Source organism: Ostrea edulis, chromosome 2 (assembly GCF_947568905.1).
Source record: "Ostrea edulis chromosome 2, xbOstEdul1.1, whole genome shotgun sequence".
In the NCBI taxonomy this organism is placed as follows: Eukaryota; Metazoa; Mollusca; class Bivalvia; order Ostreida; family Ostreidae; genus Ostrea; species Ostrea edulis.
In genome coordinates, this window is record NC_079165.1 from 103,603,388 (window position 1) to 103,622,966 (window position 19,579).

General features: G+C 34.5%; 2 protein-coding genes across 2 annotated transcripts; both read left to right on the top strand.

Annotated features, from left to right (window-relative positions):
* Positions 1-644: 644 nt before the first annotated feature.
* Positions 645-2,931, top strand: LOC125680327 (cholecystokinin receptor-like). The gene has a single exon (XM_048919809.2). The coding sequence runs from the start codon at positions 1,430-1,432 to the stop codon at positions 2,606-2,608; it is 1,179 nt and encodes a 392-aa protein (XP_048775766.2). The 5' UTR covers positions 645-1,429; the 3' UTR covers positions 2,609-2,931.
* Positions 2,932-3,074: 143 nt separating this feature from the next.
* On the top strand, positions 3,075-8,118 carry LOC125681883 (probable G-protein coupled receptor No18). The gene has a single exon (XM_048922137.2). The coding sequence runs from the start codon at positions 6,260-6,262 to the stop codon at positions 7,466-7,468; it is 1,209 nt and encodes a 402-aa protein (XP_048778094.2). The 5' UTR covers positions 3,075-6,259; the 3' UTR covers positions 7,469-8,118.
* The last annotated feature ends 11,461 nt before the right edge of the window (positions 8,119-19,579 follow it).

Consider the following 19,579-nt stretch of genomic DNA (forward strand, 5'->3'; position numbering starts at 1 on the left):
TAGAAGGCGTTTACCAATTAAAGCAATATCCGAGGAAAGGAGAGAGAGAGAGAGAGAGAGAGAGAGCGAGAGCGAGAGACTGTCGTCAAATCATGAATAACAAAAAATTATCATTTGCAAGCAATGATCAGTATCATGTTTTGTTAAGCTTTCAAAATTGTGAAAATACTTTAGATTCCCGGCACTTTTGTGACAACCAACATTACATATCACAAACGACAACATATACATGTATTAAGCACAAAAATGTGGATGAATTTTGAGAATATGACGAGATTTAAATGGAATAATACATAGTTAATTAACTACAAAACTTTCAACAGAACCATGTATATGCATGGTGATAAAGGTGTTCCACTCGGTATTGAATTATTTTAATGTTTTGATTCTATTACAGGTCATTTGATTGATGTTAAGAATTTCCAAATTTGTAAAAATAAAATAAAAATAAAAATATCTAATTCCCTTCTAGTTTTGTGAAAACCATTAGTATACAGTGTATCACAAATAACTATATATACTGCGCACAAAATATGAGGAAGTTTTTTACAACATATACTTTAGTGAGATTGAAATGGGACACTCCCATAGTTAACGACGTAACCTTAGATACAATCAAGTACTTGTGTAGTGATAAAGATGTCTAACTCAGTGTTAATTGTTTTTATTGATATGATGCTATTGCTGGTCTGACGGGTTTCATGCAATATTGTTAAGCCGTTCTTTACATATTGATTTTGACTATGGATTACTCCGTTTTCTTGATTAGGATGTAGGGTCCATGGCGGTCAACACGGGATGCATACGCTTAGTTACCTGATCGTTTCAATGGGTCCCTGTTTGCCCTAGATTCTCAATTTTGAGATTATTTATGAGATTGACCACTGTTCATTATCTTTACGCATCTAAAACCATCATATATTTTCATTATTTCCCTGTAATCCTGTTGATTATGACGTAATTGATACTAAGATTTTATGGACAAAATCAAAATATACATTCGCCTTTCATTTCCACCCCAAATTCCTTCAAATAATGTATATATGGATTCCCCTTTTCTCTAAACTTAGTTCTACAAATTACCGAGAGAATAATTTGTATGCAAAAGGTCAGATCACTCAAGTTAGTTAAAGTTTTAGATCTTTAAGTACTGTATAGAAATAATAGATTAACGATAATGCAGATAATACATGCGCATTTATGACAACTTTTATTGGTTTTGTGTTTAAAACTATTCCTTGTCTTTTCAATGTATTTATATCTGGGTTTGAATAGATAAATAGGGATGTGAAAACCTAACCCATATGTGTTTATTATTCTTCGTCCTTGACTTCTTATTTCATGTCCCAACACTTTTAACAAAGCCAATCTCTTCCTTTAATGATTTAAATAACAGCAGAAAACGCATACGAAGAAAACGTCTCAAGCAATGGACAACTATACATCTGATCCGCAGGAGAAAGTCCGGGAATGGAACAGTGAGCTTGTCAGGAGTCTTGTTCCCAATAACGTCATTTTGTCTCTATATATGTTCACAGGCTTGGTGGGAAATTCCACTGTGATTTTTATTTACGGATTTAAGATGAGAGGAAACAAGGAGGACAGATACTTTATACCATTCCTTGCCACGGCGGATCTGTTGGCCTCTCTTGTGTGCGCGTCATTTGGTATCGCTCAGAATGTGATGCAGGCTACATTTGATGATGAACATTTGTGTAAAGCCTGGTGGTTCTCTGCAGGTTTCACCACATTAACATCGGTGTTTTTCCTTCTCATCATTGCTGTGCACAGGTATTTAAAAGTCTGCAAACCCCTGGGAAAGCAGATGACATTGAAATGGAAAAGAGGTGCCCTGTGTGTAGGTTTAACAGTTGCCTTTACACTCTCTGTTCCCATGTCTCATTTTTATGGATCGGAATCCTTTCTGAATGACGAGAGGCAGATCCATGGACTTCGATGTGGCAGACTGAGTACCACAAACAAAACTGGATCTTTGATTTTCGGCGGTGTCATCGTTCTTACAGCAATTACTCTCATTGTAGCTCTCATTTGTTTGTATTCTAAAATAGGATACACTATTTTGGAGCATTTTAAATACACGAAGACTGTTGGCAAACGCGATAAAATTGACCACTCTCAAAGCGGGTTATCTAGCAGTGACGACCCCCTTAGTGATACTGAACATGAAATCCATTCCATTGAGACGGATAATACCGGATTTTCGGCAACGTATACCTCTCAAGCTTTCGAACATCCAACAGGAAATATACAAACAAGGAATATCGAACACAGGGGAAATCCGTTACCTAAACTATCGAGTACTAAGCGTCGGAAAAACAGAAAAGTTGTGCATAAATTTACTTTAATGTTTATGCTTATAACTATTATATTTCTGATTTGTTACATCCCTAAAGTTATCATCATGCTACTGGAGGCAAGCAATACGAAATTCTGGGAGGGATTCACAGATTCCGGAAGATCTGGCGTGTTGTTTGTGTACAGAATATACATTTTAAACACTGTTACCAATCCATTCATCTATGCATTCCTTGACAATAAGTTTACAAAAGAAATAAAGGCATTTTGTAAATCGTGTAAGAAACTGTAAAAAGAAACCAAACTATGTGCATTATTTATTTACATGTCTTTGTTTCTATTGAGGACAATTCATACAAAAAAGAACACCAAGGAAATATAAACTTAATAGAATCTTAAAATGTGTGTAGAAAACAGTTTTAAAAGCGCATTGCTAACATTTTGTTTATATACATATATATGTAATTCGTCATGCAAGTTTTTAATTTTTGAAGATATAAAAATACAAGGTTTGTATTTTACATGTATGTCGCCTACCGTTATCACGTGTCAGTGATTCTTTCATGATTCATCTGTATTTTTTCCAGTTTATTCATAAATTTCACCGGAAGAATAGGATTGACTGGTAGTTATCCATTCCAAGTGGTCTGCATTTAGTATCTCTAAACTCCTTATCTATTGAAAATTCTAACCATTCACCTACAACACTGTTCTTGGAAGTAATTACTGCAAGGTCTGATGACCAAAGCGCGCGATAAAGTCTGAGCTGAAGCTGTACATTCTCCGGCCTTGCCTGCAAGCGGGTTGATTGGTAGCTGCAGAACTGTAGCTCTCTGAAAAAATATTGGGACAGATCAGAGAGCTACGGATCCACTCCTTATAAAAACCTTCAATTTACGGCGCACAAGAATGTGCACGGTTGAGGCCTTATATCGCTATAGTCTTGCAACGCCGTCTCATAAATATAAAATAAAAGAATTCCTAACATATTTTCCTACTATATATGTATCCAGATATACCTTCTGATATTCATAAGGGCCTCCTTCGCCGAGTGGTTAGATCACGCTCAAAATCACACGGCCTCTCACCTCTGGTAAGTGAGAAAGTTTCTCAGTTTACTTTCGAAAGGTCGGTGGTCTCTTCTCAGGTACATTGTATCTGGGTTCTCTCTTCCACCTATAAAATCTGGGCGCCACCAGATAACTAAAAAATTGTTGAGTGTGACGGAAAACAGCAGAAAACAGCAGAACAATCAATATAATATTTATAAAAGTCCCATACGACCTGAAAACTCCCGAGCTTGCCGGAAAGACCCAAAAAGTTCAATCTATAAATGCAAGGTGAAGATAACGAACAGTGATCAATCTCATAACTCCTATAAGCAATAAAAAATAGATAGTTGGGCAAACACGGACCCCTGGACACACCAGATGTGGGGCCAGGTGCCTAGGATGAGTAAGCATCCCCTGTTGACTGGTCACACCCGCCGTGAGCCCTATATCTTGATCAGGTAAACGGAGTTATCTGCAGTCAAAATCAGTGTGCCACGAACGGCTTAACAATCGGTATGAAACACATCAGACAGCATTTGACCCAATTCGAGGTTAAAAATGTTTGGTCACAATCCCAGAAGGCCTTCATTGAATATATGTCATAGGATAGAATTGAGATAATTTAAAAGTTCGTAATCTGAGATCGATGAGATGTGACTTTGCAAGATCTCCGACATCTTTAATGAGGGACTTCTAAGATGGTGAGAAGAAACTTTTCTTGACAAATATGCAGCTTTTTCACACGTTTTAATCATTAGAGCTCTCACTACGATCTAGCACTTAGCACTGGCTCGCTATTTTGTGAATGCTGAAATGTTTATATTTACATGTAATTGTACCCCTAAAAATACATGGATGAAACCCATTTCCCTAGGGAACATTTCTGGATCCACTCATATTCATGTAGCAGCATTCTCTCTAACGATAGTTCCGTCAATACATTATCCAGTTGGAAATTTTTTCTTCCATCAGAAAAAGTATTTTCCATCCGTTCGAAATAATAATTCGACATTTTAAGATATCACTATATCTTACCAACTAGATAAAAACTTGACAATTATTATATGCATGTTCCTGGTATAATTTCAGACGGGGTTGCTTTTGCACCATCTGAGGAATTTCTTGACCAGGGAGAGAAGGTTCTTTTTTCATTACGTAGAATATCGGAGACTATGATTGTACTTTCTTCGATGCCCCTTGACACTGCTTCCAATGGACTTGATTTTTATGATTGTATTTAACGCGTCCCATTCAAGGATTTTTTACTCATATTGATCCCAAAATCACTAACTGTAGGTAACTTGGTATCAATGTTGATCAATGCATGACCCCCAAGGCCGCAGCAGTGAGAATTTCTTTATCGTGCCAACGCCTACCATAACACTGAACCTCTGTTTTAAAAGGTAAGATCAAAAAGACCAGTGACATTCACTCCTAATGCAGGGGACCGGTCGCGGTAGCTCAGTGGTAGAGCGTTCGCTCCGTAACCAGGAGGTCATGCGTTTGAGCTCCGCTCGTGCCATGGCCACGTCAAACATACATGTAGGTACATGTACATGTAGTGACTGCTCCATAGCGAAGCGCTCAGGATTTAGAAGCGAAAATCACGGGTCTGTCGAATATGACCTTAATTTATTAATTAATTGTGTCGAGACAGGCGTTGGCACGTTAAAGAATTCTGCTATGACCCTGAGCGCTAAGTACTGAACTATGGTACCTCACCCTACAGCTGGTGAAGTCTCAGTATGAGGGGAAAATTGTCAGTGGGGTGTAAAACAAACACTACCTAATGTAGGGTGAATCATTAGTACTTTTTCTACTATCGTAGCCAAAAGCATTTGTTTTGATATCTTCAGTTATTTCCTTGTTCATGCAATTGTCAAAGGAATTAAAGTTACTGAACGAAACTGAGAAAAAATAGAGTTCAATAGGTGTCTGGGCTCTGCCTTACATACATGTATTACGTATTCTTAATGTTTAATCTAGCATTCATTACCATGCGTCATACACTGTGCACGATTTCAAGGTGACAATTCTTAGCTGCAAATGTTAATAGCGTGGTATACTTTATAAATTTTATTTCGAAAAAAAAGTAGATACGGAATCTACGACTGTTATTGATAAGAAGCCTGTTATAAAATTTCATCCTATCTAAAAGTCTGATGGTGTATACTCTTTTTATATCGTAAAATATATAAATAAACATATATTTTTCATATCATTTATTTACATGACATGCTTTTTTTAAACATTAGTTTTTGTGATTCTTCATTTTTTGAAATGCAGTGTAAATATCGTTTTACATTTTTAAATTTTCGTTAAATTTCCTATATTGTTAAATAACATTTTTCTGTTCCATTATATCATAGATCTTCAGTAATATATTCTTTTAATGTTCGTAAGTTTTCTATCTCTGTTTTGACTCCTATATGTTGAAGGAAACTTCTATTTGCGCAGGTAAAGAGGTGGTCACATTTCCATACGTAGTTTGACAATGTTTTCCGAATGCCACATATTAGCGACTTCCCATTTCTTTTATTTGAGGGATGGCAAGGCTACACTGATATCTAATCAAAATCATGCTCCCTATCTGTGCCATTATATAGCTCATCTTAATTAAATTTGCATAGATATGTCATATTCTAAATTGAAGAGACCTTTTATTACAGTAAAATTGCCTAATCTAAACATATCTATCGAACACAATATGATACTAAACTTGAAAAGAAAACTCCTTTATTACATACACATTTAAACAATCGGTAGAGAGAAAACGTAGTATCGAGCGTTTGCGCGTGTCAAACGCAGCGCAAGTGATGCATATCCATGAATAACTAAATCGAATAAATTACTTTGAACCAGGAAGCTCTTATTACAAAGTAACGGCGAAAATGGACAACAGTACGTATTTATCGGAGAAGTTAGATGAGTGGAATGGTGAACTAGCCAGTGGTTTAACCCTGAATAATGTGATTTTGTCTCTGTATATTGTAACAGGTTTGTTGGGAAATTCTACAGTGATTCTGATTTACGGATTTAAGATGAGAGGAAACAAGGAGGAGAGATACTTTATTCCATTCCTTGCTACGGCGGATCTATGGGCTTCCTTGGTTTGCGCTTCTTTCGGAATCGCTCTCAACATGATGCAGGCCGAGTTTAACAACACGCACCTGTGTAAAGCCTGGTGGTTCTTCGCGGCGTTCACTACTTTTACGTCCATCTTCTTTCTTTTGATCATTGCCGTACACAGGTATCTCAAAGTCTGTAGACCTCTTGGAAAACAAATGACTCTGAAATGGAAAAGATTTGCTTTAAGTTTGGGTTTGATACTAGCGTTTTTACATGCTGTACCTATGGTTCATTTTTATGGATCAGTTCCCTTTCCTAATGATGTGGAGGGGATCGTTGGACTACGGTGTAGCAGGCTGAAAACCACCAACAAAACAGGCTCTTTGATCTTTGGAGGGGTTGTAGTCATTACAGCAGTTACAAGCATTATTACGCTTGTTTCTCTCTATTCCAAAATTGGATACACTATTCTTGCACATTTCAAATATTCTAAAACCGCATGCAAACCTGCAACCAGTTCGGACACAGAAAAATCCAGCAGGATCGATCACTCTCAGGTCACAATCCCAAGCAGCGACGTGCCACTTAGTGACACAGAAAATGGAACTTACTCTATCGAGACGGACAACACTGAATTATCCGAATCGTTACCTCCTCAAACGTCTATAAAACCAACAGGGAAAACTCTTACAACAAATACAACAAAACTTGAAGGAAAAGTGAATCCTCATAAGTCAAGTGCAAAGCGGAGAAAAGAAAGGAACAACCAGCGAGTTGTACACAAATTCACTCTGATGTTTATGCTCATCACGATAATCTTCCTCATTTGTTACATCCCAAAGGTTATCATCATGTTACTAGAGGCCAGGAACCCGAAGTTCTGGGAGGAGTTTTCAGATTCTGCTAGAGCTGGCGTGCTGTTTGTGTATAGGATGTACATCATAAACAATATTACTAATCCAATCATTTATGCATTCCTGGACGAGCAATTTGCTAAAGAAATCAAGTCGTTGTTTAAAGTTTGCAAATAAGAAACAGCTTGCCCGAATACTTTATGCTTTTGTTTCATTTGATATGCATGGATAATCCATCTGTTTAATACCACAAACATTTTATTTTTATACTACCATTGGTTTTTTATTGGGTTTTTTTTAGTTCTAATTTAGTGAGCTATATATATATATATATATATATATATATATATATATATATATATATATATATATGGCAAGATTCAATCAACTATAATTCCAATGTTACTTATTACAATTGTTTTGATTGGACAAAAATAAAGCTGAACAAGAGTTTATACATCAATAAATCCGAAAACGCGATGTATTCATACACGCCTGAAAAAAAAATAGTGCGGGGAAACTATTCAAATTTTTGCAATGGTTAATAAAGTGAGTGAATTGGAATTATAAGAATCAAACATTCTTTTTGAAGAATTTATCGATGTGTAAACTCCGGACATTTTACTCACAAACTTAACATAAAAGTGCTTCACAATGTCATATATCTTCTTTTTAAACTTTAATACTTTTTCAAATTTGGAATGGAAGAATTTATAAGATATCAATTGATTTTTCTCAGTCTTTGTTTTAAAATTGAACTGGATTTATATTCAATTATGTTCTATGTCAATACATCTATTTCTAAAATAAAATCAATACAAATTTTTTTCCCAACTGTTGATGGTCATAATTATGGGATACATATACTTAACACGATGAAATATATATATATATATATATATATATATATATATATATATATATATATATATATTCACGTGACATATCTTCTTTGTCTTCTTTGTTTTACTTCCGATTTAAAGAAAAAAGAGGGATAGTTTTAATTTGATGAAGTGTCGTAATTTCCGATAATGTGTTAATGGTGGGAGCGAAATACTTGCAATAATGTGTTGAGTTACGTATTATTATACGAACACGAATATAATCAAAACCTATACGTGTTTCTTTAATACATGTAGGTGTAAATATGAATATTAAAATGATAAAAAGGCCCATTGCATTTAATGATATCATAAACAGTTTTAAACAAGTAAAATTAAATGTTTAAAGTTGTAAGAGTGCATACATATATCATCAATGTAATAGAAAACCCGTTGAATTATACAGTATATCATCAACAGTTCCAAATTAGTATGTATGTAATTAAACGTTTAAAGTTTTGAAAATACATATTTATGTATTTATTTAAGGATTATTCACCTTTGAACCGCTTCACTCAGGTCAGCGTTACAAAGATACACAAGAGCTTGTTCTGTGGATTGTCAGTTTTTACATCCAGACAGGCTACTGACAAACAAGTTGATGATAGAGGGGTTTCCACAATCTCGTTTAAAGGTAGCATTTCGCAAATTCTATGGTGGTTATAGCGATTTAGTTTGCCAATACAACCTATCATTGGGTCAAATGCTGTCTGACGAGTTTTATACCGATTGTTAGACCGTTCGTGGCACTCTGATTTTGACTACGGATAACTCCGTTTACCTGATCAAGATATAGGGCTCACGGCGAGTGTGACCGGTCGACAGGGGATGCTTACTCCTCCTAGACACCTGATCCCACCTATGGTGTATCCAGGGGTTTGTGTTTGCCCAACTATCTATTTTGTATTGCTTATAGGAGTTATGAGATTGATCACTGTTCGTTATTTTCACCTTTCATCAGTGCTGCGATGTTAATTAATTAAAAAAGCAGTGATGCCATGGGTTGCTGAGAGAACGTGTTCCCATACCAAGTTAGATTGTAAAATATAAACTTTTTCCGTATGCTCAATCAATCAAACTCCGTGTTTCAAGTAAAATTCAATGATATATACCAATATTTATCATATTCTTGTCATTGTTATTATCATTATAATCTCTATTGCTATTTTAGATTTTATCAATATGACGTAGAACCGGAATTTTGACATCACAAGCATGGCGTTTTGCTGTAATTTTCAATATTTTGGCAAAACGCATATTTTTCACTCAATGAAAGGCGGAGGTAACGAATAGTGATCAAGCTCATAACTCCTATAAGCAATACAAAATAGAGAGTTGGGCAAACACGGACCCCTGGACACACCAGAGGTGGTATCAGGTGCCTAGGAATAGTAAACATCCCCTGTTGACAGGTCACACCCGCCGTGAGCCCTATATCGTGATCAGGTAAACCGAGTTATGCGTAATCATAAATCGTGTGGCAAGAACGGCCTAACAATCGGTATAAAACACGTCAGACAGAATTTGCCCGAATGATAGGTTGTATTGGCAAACTAGATCGTTATAACGACCGTAGAAGTTGCAAAACGCTGACTTTGAACGAGACTGTTGAAACCCCTGCACCATCAACTTGTTTGTCTGTAGCCTGTCTCGATTTAAAAACTGATCACACGCAGAACAAACTCTTGCATATCGAATCAGTTATAACTTATTTGTCAATGCGAACAATTAGGATTACTAGTTTTTGTAATGATTCGCTTGTATTATCAAAGATTTAATAAAATGAAATTTTGAACTGCTTTCAAACTGTTACCAAGGATAGGAAATGTTTCCTGTTTTTTGTGCATTGAACTAATACCAAGACAAGGCTATATTATGCATGAACAAGGTCCTGAAGAACCCGATAATTCTATCAAATTTTTTTTATAGATAAATTCCCTTGATAGCGAATACATACATTAATATAGGTATGTAAGATTTAAAACGTACATGATTTGACGAGATTGTAACTGAACATCATCATACAAGGAAGTAAAAATAAATTGAGTAATACTTGTTGGACGGGTAATACGATTTACAACTTCATTCACACTGTTAACGTTGACTCGATTTCCTTCCGCTATAGTAATATAAACATGTGCATGTACAGTAGCGTGACAAAAGTAAATTCCCATGTACAGTAGCGTGACAAAAGTAAATTCCCATGTAGAGTAATATTGACAAAAGTAAGTCCCAATGTGATTGTTTTCCTATAAAGTTTATATTGTAAATAATCTTTTCATAAAATCATCCTGATGTATGAATTGTTCTGAAATAAGCAATCAATTGAAAATCCAACGCTTTTCTTTCTGGTGACTTTTCCGAGATTTTATTCAAATTAAAACGATAAAAATATGATATCACGAAAGAATAAAAGAAAAAATATTGCTTTGTACTAATCATATGGGTAATTTTTTCCTAGGAACTTCATTTTGGCCAAGAAGTGGTTGCCGTTTACTTTTGATTGATTCTGTCATGCTGATTTAGTAATTTTAAAAGTATTGTAAACAAAAAAGATGTCAACAATTTAGCGGAAGTTCAAGGTAGATGAAACACAACTGCACCATTACTTGGCCTTTTGCTATTGTTGTTTGGTTAGTTGAATTTTATGACTTTGATTTAAGATTTTTGATTCATTTTTTGTATTTATTGAATTATAAATTTCACATGCGAAAATATACATGTCCAGAAATTTGAGATATTTGAATACAAGACGTAAAATCCCTAATATTTAAGTGAAAAAGAAATTAGAAACACAGCGATTCCTTCAGTTTAGAAACAAATACTCTGTCAAAGAATGCGTATATAAAAGGGTTTGTGACATTGTTGATGATGAACATTCTATAGACAAACAACACCACAGGTCGTGTAGTTTCAGAGAGCTCCTCCCAGAAGTTCGGAGAATTGGCCTCCAGAAACATAACTGTAACTTTTGGGATATAACAAATCAAGAAAATAAGAGTAATAAGCATAAACATGAAGGATATTCTTATCAATGTCCTTTTGTTTATCTTTTCATTTTCTATTTTATGCTTATGACTTCCTCCTGAGCAATCTTTCTTTTGTTTTTTATCACAATTTTCAATTTCATTTGATGAATGAAAGATGACATGCTCCATTTTGGTTTGGCTGTTTTGTTCTGCTTTATTTCTACTTTCCTCGGGAATTTGGAATTCGTCTACAGTTCCCAAATTAGTATTTCTAATTTCTGTAGGTTTGTGCCTCGAATGTCTGAAATATGCATGAATAGCCAAGCCAATCTTTAGATATATCAATATCAATGTAGTGATCGTAACAAAAGCTACAGCAATGAGAATTGATCCATAAATCAGTGACGTTACTTTGTTGACGTCGTCCATCCTACTACAGCGTTTTCCTGTAATATTCCTGACTCGGTCATGAAACGAAACAGTTCCATAGAAATACGGCATAGGAATAGAGAGAGACAGAGAAGACACTGTTACCATCATCAAGGCGAGTCGTCGACATTTGAAGTCCATACTTTTCCCGCGATATGTACAGATCCTCATTCGCCTTTGGATGGCAATAACCACTAGTAATAACATCGACAAGAGGGTCGTGAATCCCGCGAAGAACCACCAAGATTTGCAGAGAATTGTGTTGTGAAATGTCGCCTGATTCAAGTTCAGAGTCATTCCAAAGGATGCACAAACAAACGCCGCAAGTAGGTCTACAACGCTTAGGAACGGTATGAAATACCGCTCTTCTTTTTTCCAAAGTTTGGAACGCAGGTATGTTAATATGACACAGCCATTTCCACTGACTCCAACTATTACGTAAATGAACAAAATTATATTGTTTGGTACTAATTTCATTGCAAGCTCCTCGTTCCAGATATCTAGACTAATATTCATGGTGTTACACAGATTAAGTGAGAAGGTTCGACTCATTCTGGACATAAATATTATGTCTTGTTGTTTCAGATTCACGTTATTATCATGTGTTTGGTTCAGTCTGACTCCGTGTGTGACTACCAGGTTTTTTTCTTCAATCCATGCATTGTAAAAACGGTATGCAACTAACCGGATATATTGACGTACTGTGCATAAGATTGCCGCTTAATCAGTGTGTATGTCATGACAAATTTAAAACTTTGAAATATTACAACAGTGTTTATTTTTTAGCAATCATATGATCGTATCAAAATCACTCACCAGACATACTGTTTATTCTAAATACGGGCGTTTAAATGTTGAAATATTTGAAGAAAATATATTCACATCAAACTCGTCTGGTGATATACGGTGTAGTTTGTTCAGCTCGCTGGTTTTTCCCCCTCAATATCAATGGAAGGTGGAGGTATAATATTATGAAATATTCAAGTATTGTTGATGTTTATGTTATTGATATCGGAATGTGATTTAGTTTTAAAGTATGTAATTTACTGGAATTGAGTTAAGTATTATGTATACAGTATGTCAGTGCTGGTATGAAAACACTGTAATACGTCCACGTTTCAGTTGATAGAATAGATTTGAATGAATCTTTGAAGTGTAAATGTGTGTGTGTGTGTGTGTGTGTGTGTGTGTGTGTGTGTGTGTGTGTGTGTGTGTGACGGGGGGGGGGGGGGGGGGGGTATAGGGCCAAAACATGAAATTGTCCACAACTCCTCGGAAATTCAATATGTTAACATAAATCATATTCAAAGTGATGATTCAGAAACCATCGCTTGATTGAATTTATATGTTTGTATTTCTATAAATATAAAACATAATATATATTCTAAAACATCTTTAGACATTACGAAAACAAGGAAATATACATCCGAAGAAAGGAAGTAGTCTCTTGTTCCTAACACCATTCATAAATTAGACATTGATTCAAGTGGCTTTATATGTGTAGTATACGTATGTCCACGTGTCTGTGTATCTACCTATATATTGTATCTGAATGATGTCTAGTGTTTATTGTCTGTGTATTTATATCGTATACGATTATTATTTGAATATTTGTGTGTCTTTATTGTATCTTGACTGATATACAAACGTCTATATGTCTATAATGTGTCTGATTAGTAGTCTGTCTGTCTATAGTGTGTCTGATTAGTAGTCTGTCTGTCTATAATGTATCTGATTAGTAGTCTGTCTGTCTATAATGTATCTGATTAGTAATCTGTCTGTGTATAATGTATCTGATTAGTAGTCTGTCTGTGTATAATGTATCTGATTAGTAGTCTGTCTGTCTATAATGTATCTGATTAGTAGTCTGTCTGTGTATAATGTATCTGATTAGTAGTCTGTCTGTCTATGATGTTTCTGATTAGTAGTCTGTCTGTCTATAATGTGTCTGATTAGTAGTCTGTCTGTGTATAATGTGTCTTATTAGTAGTCTGTCTGTCTATGATGTATCTGATTAGTAGTATGTTTGTCTATAATGTGTCTGATTAGTAGTCTGTCTGTCTATAATTTATCTGATTAGTAGTCTGTCTGTGTATAATATGTCTTATTAGTAGTCTGTCTGTGTATAATGTATCTGATTAGTAGTCTGTCTGTCTATAATGTATCTGATTAGTAGTCTGTCTGTGTATAATGTGTCTGATTAGTAGTCTGTCTGTGTATAATGTGTCTGATTAGTAGTCTGTCTGTGTATAATGTGTCTGATTAGTAGTATGTCTGTCTATAATGTATCTGATTAGTAGTCTGTCTGTGTATAATGTGTCTGATTAGTAGTCTGTCTGTGTATAATGTGTCTGATTAGTAGTCTGTCTGTGTATAATGTGTCTGATTAGTAGTATGTCTGTGTATAATGTATCTGATTAGTAGTCTGTCTGTGTATAATGTGTCTGATTAGTAGTCTGGCTGTGTATAATGTATCTGATTAGTAGTCTGTCTGTCTATAATGTATCTGATTAGTAGTCTGTCTGTGTATAATGTGTCTGATTAGTAGTCTGTCTGTCTATAATGTGTCTGATTAGTAGTCTGTCTGTGTATAATGTGTCTGATTAGTAGTCTGTCTGTGTATAATGTATCTGATTAGTAGTCTGTCTGTGTATAATGTATCTGATTAGTAGTCTGTCTGTGTATAATGTATCTGATTAGTAGTCTGTCTGTGTATAATGTATCTGATTAGTAGTCTGTCTGTGTATAATGTGTCTGATTAGTAGTCTGTCTGTGTATAATGTATCTGATTAGTAGTCTGTCTGTGTATAATGTATCTGATTAGTAGTCTGTCTGTGTATAATGTATCTGATTAGTAGTCTGTCTGTGTATAATGTATCTGATTAGTAGTCTGTCTGTCTATAATGTATCTGATTAGTAGTCTGTCTGTGTATAATGTATCTGATTAGTAGTATGTCTGTGTATAATGTATCTGATTAGTAGTCTGTCTGTGTATAATGTATCTGATTAGTAGTATGTCTGTGTATAATGTATCTGATTAGTAGTCTGTCTGTCTATAATGTGTCTGATTAGTAGTCTGTCTGTGTATAATGTATCTGATTAGTAGTCTGTCTGTCTATAATGTGTCTGATTAGTAGTCTGTCTGTCTATAATGTATCTGATTAGTAGTCTGTCTGTCTATAATGTGTCTGATTAGTAGTCGTCTGTCTACAATGTATCTGATTAGTAGTCTGTCTGTCTATAATGTATCTGATTAGTAGTCTGTATGTGTATAATGTGTCTGATTAGTAGTCTGTTTGTCTATAATGTGTCTGATTAGTAGTCTGTCTGTGTATAATGTATCTGATTAGTAGTCTGTCTGTGTATAATGTATCTGATTAGTAGTCTGTCTGTGTATAATGTATCTGATTAGTAATCTGTCTGTGTATAATGTATCTGATTAGTAGTCTGTCTGTCTATAATGTATCTGATTAGTAGTCTGTCTGTGTATAATGTGTCTGATTAGTAGTCTGTCTGTGTATAATGTGTCTGATTAGTAGTCTGTCTGTGTATAATGTGTCTGATTAGTAGTATGTCTGTGTATAATGTATCTGATTAGTAGTCTGTCTGTGTATAATGTGTCTGATTAGTAGTCTGTCTGTCTATAATGTGTCTGATTAGTAGTCTGTCTGTGTATAATGTATCTGATTAGTAGTCTGTCTGTCTATAATGTATCTGATTAGTAGTCTGTCTGTGTATAATGTGTCTGATTAGTAGTCTGTCTGTGTATAATGTGTCTGATTAGTAGTCTGTCTGTGTATAATGTGTCTGATTAGTAGTATGTCTGTGTATAATGTATCTGATTAGTAGTCTGGCTGTGTATAATGTGTCTGATTAGTAGTCTGTCTGTGTATAATGTGTCTGATTAGTAGTCTGGCTGTGTATAATGTATCTGATTAGTAGTCTGTCTGTCTATAATGTATCTGATTAGTAGTCTGTCTGTGTATAATGTGTCTGATTAGTAGTCTGTCTGTCTATAATGTGTCTGATTAGTAGTCTGTCTGTGTATAATGTGTCTGATTAGTAGTCTGTCTGTGTATAATGTATCTGATTAGTAGTCTGTCTGTGTATAATGTATGTGATTAGTAGTCTGTCTATGTATAATGTATCTGATTAGTAGTCTGTCTGTGTATAATGTATCTGATTAGTAGTCTGTCTGTGTATAATGTGTCTGATTAGTAGTCTGTCTGTGTATAATGTATCTGATTAGTAGTCTGTCTGTGTATAATGTATCTGATTAGTAGTCTGTCTGTGTATAATGTATCTGATTAGTAGTCTGTCTGTGTATAATGTATCTGATTAGTAGTCTGTCTGTCTATAATGTATCTGATTAGTAGTCTGTCTGTGTATAATGTATCTGATTAGTAGTCTGTCTGTGTATAATGTATCTGATTAGTAGTCTGTCTGTGTATAATGTATCTGATTAGTAGTATGTCTGTGTATAATGTATCTGATTAGTAGTCTGTCTGTCTATAATGTGTCTGATTAGTAGTCTGTCTGTGTATAATGTATCTGATTAGTAGTCTGTCTGTCTATAATGTGTCTGATTAGTAGTCTGTCTGTCTATAATGTATCTGATTAGTAGTCTGTCTGTCTATAATGTGTCTGATTAGTAGTCTGTCTGTCTATAATGTATCTGATTAGTAGTCTGTCTGTGTATAATGTATCTGATTAGTAGTCTGTATGTGTATAATGTGTCTGATTAGTAGTCTGTTTGCCTATAATGTGTCTGATTAGTAGTCTGTCTGTGTATAATGTATCTGATTAGTAGTCTGTCTGTGTATAATGTATCTGATTAGTAGTCTGTCTGTGTATAATGTATCTGATTAGTAATCTGTCTGTGTATAATGTATCTGATTAGTAGTCTGTCTGTCTATAATGTATCTGATTAGTAGTCTGTCTGTCTATAATGTATCTGATTAGTAGTCTGTTTGTCTATAATGTGTCTGATTAGTAGTCTGTCTGTGTATAATGTATCTGATTAGTAATCTGTCTGTCTATAATGTATCTGATTAGTAGTCTGTCTGTGTATAATGTATCTGATTAGTAGTCTGTCTGTGTATAATGTATCTGATTAGTAGTCTGTCTGTGTATAATGTATCTGATTAGTAGTCTGTCTGTGTATAATGTGTCTGATTAGTAGTCTGTCTGTGTATAATGTATCTGATTAGTAATCTGTCTGTCTATAATGTGTCTGATTAGTAGTCTGTCTGTGTATAATGTATCTGATTAGTAATCTGTCTGTCTATAATGTATCTGATTAGTAGTCTGTCTGTCTATAATGTTTCTGATTAGTAGTCCGTCTGTGTATAATGTATCTGATTAGTAGTCTGTCTGTGTATAATGTATCTGATTAGTAGTCTGTCTGTGTATAATGTGTCTGATTAGTAGTCTGTCTGTGTATAATGTATCTGATTAGTAGTCTGTCTGTCTATAATGTATCTGATTAGTAGTCTGTCTGTGTATAATGTATCTGATTAGTAGTCTGTTTGTCTATAATGTATCTGATTAGTAATCTGTCTGTGTATAATGTACCTGATTAGTAGTCTGTCTGTGTATAATGTGTCTGATTAGTAGTCTGTCTGTGTATAATGTATCTGATTAGTAGTCTGTCTGTGTATAATGTATCTGATTAGTCGTCTGTCTGTCTATAATGTATCTGATTAGTAGTCTGTCTGTGTATAATGTATCTGATTAGTAGTCTGTCTGTGTATAATGTATCTGATTAGTAGTCTGTCTGTGTATAATGTATCTGATTAGTAGTCTGTCTGTGTATAATGTATCTGATTAGTAGTCTGTCTGTGTATAATGTGTCTGATTAGTAGTCTGTCTGTGTATAATGTATCTGATTAGTAGTCTGTCTGTGTATAATGTATCTGATTAGTAGTCTGTCTGTGTATAATGTATCTGATTAGTAGTCTGTCTGTGTATAATGTATCTGATTAGTAGTCTGTCTGTCTATAATGTATCTGATTAGTAGTCTGTCTGTGTATAATGTATCTGATTAGTAGTCTGTCTGTGTATAATGTATCTGATTAGTAGTCTGTCTGTGTATAATGTATCTGATTAGTAGTATGTCTGTGTATAATGTATCTGATTAGTAGTCTGTCTGTCTATAATGTGTCTGATTAGTAGTCTGTCTGTCTATAATGTATCTGATTAGTAGTCTGTCTGTCTATAATGTGTCTGATTAGTAGTCTGTCTGTCTATAATGTATCTGATTAGTAGTCTGTCTGTCTATAATGTGTCTGATTAGTAGTCTGTCTGTCTATAATGTATCTGATTAGTAGTCTGTCTGTGTATAATGTATCTGATTAGTAGTCTGTATGTGTATAATGTGTCTGATTAGTAGTCTGTTTGCCTATAATGTGTCTGATTAGTAGTCTGTCTGTGTATAATGTATCTGATTAGTAGTCTGTCTGTGTATAATGTATCTGATTAGTAGTCTGTCTGTGTATAATGTATCTGATTAGTAATCTGTCTGTGTATAATGTATCTGATTAGTAGTCTGTCTGTCTATAATGTATCTGATTAGTAGTCTGTCTGTCTATAATGTATCTGATTAGTAGTCTGTTTGTCTATAATGTGTCTGATTAGTAGTCTGTCTGTGTATAATGTATCTGATTAGTAGTCTGTCTGTGTATAATGTATCTGATTAGTAGTCTGTCTGTGTATAATGTATCTGATTAGTAGTCTGTCTGTGTATAATGTATCTGATTAGTAGTCTGTCTGTGTATAATGTGTCTGATTAGTAGTCTGTCTGTGTATAATGTATCTGATTAGTAATCTGTCTGTCTATAATGTGTCTGATTAGTAGTCTGTCTGTGTATAATGTATCTGATTAGTAATCTGTCTGTCTATAATGTATCTGATTAGTAGTCTGTCTGTCTATAATGTGTCTGATTAGTAGTCCGTCTGTGTATAATGTATCTGATTAGTAGTCTGTCTGTGTATAATGTATCTGATTAGTAGTCTGTCTGTGTATAATGTGTCTGATTAGTAGTCTGTCTGTGTATAATGTATCTGATTAGTAGTCTGTCTGTCTATAATGTATCTGATTAGTAGTCTGTCTGTGTATAATGTATCTGATTAGTAGTCTGTTTGTCTATAATGTATCTGATTAGTAATCTGTCTGTGTATAATGTATCTGATTAGTAGTCTGTCTGTGTATAATGTGTCTGATTAGTAGTCTGTCTGTGTATAATGTATCTGATTAGTAGTCTGTCTGTGTATAATGTATCTGATTAGTCGTCTGTCTGTCTATAATGTATCTGATTAGTAGTCTGTCTGTGTATAATGTATCTGATTAGTAGTCTGTCTGTGTATAATGTATCTGATTAGTAGTCTGTCTGTGTATAATGTATCTGATTAGTAGTCTGTCTGTCTATAATGTATCTGATTAGTAGTCTGTCTGTCTATAATGTATCTGATTAGTAGTCTGTCTGTGTATAATGTATCTGATTAGTAGTCTGTCTGTCTATAATGTATCTGATTAGTAGTCTGTCTGTGTATAATGTATCTGATTAGTAGTCTGTCTGTGTATAATGTATCTGATTAGTAGTATGTCTGTGTATAATGTATCTGATTAGTAGTATGTCTGTGTATAATGTATCTGATTAGTAGTCTGTCTGTCTATAATGTGTCTGATTAGTAGTCTGTCTGTGTATAATGTATCTGATTAGTAGTCTGTCTGTCTATAATGTATCTGATTAGTAGTCTGTCTGTGTATAATGTATCTGATTAGTAGTCTGTTTGTCTATAATGTATCTGATTAGTAATCTGTCTGTGTATAATGTACCTGATTAGTAGTCTGTCTGTGTATAATGTGTCTGATTAGTAGTCTGTCTGTGTATAATGTATCTGATTAGTAGTCTGTCTGTGTATAATGTATCTGATTAGTCGTCTGTCTGTCTATAATGTATCTGATTAGTAGTCTGTCTGTGTATAATGTATCTGATTAGTAGTCTGTC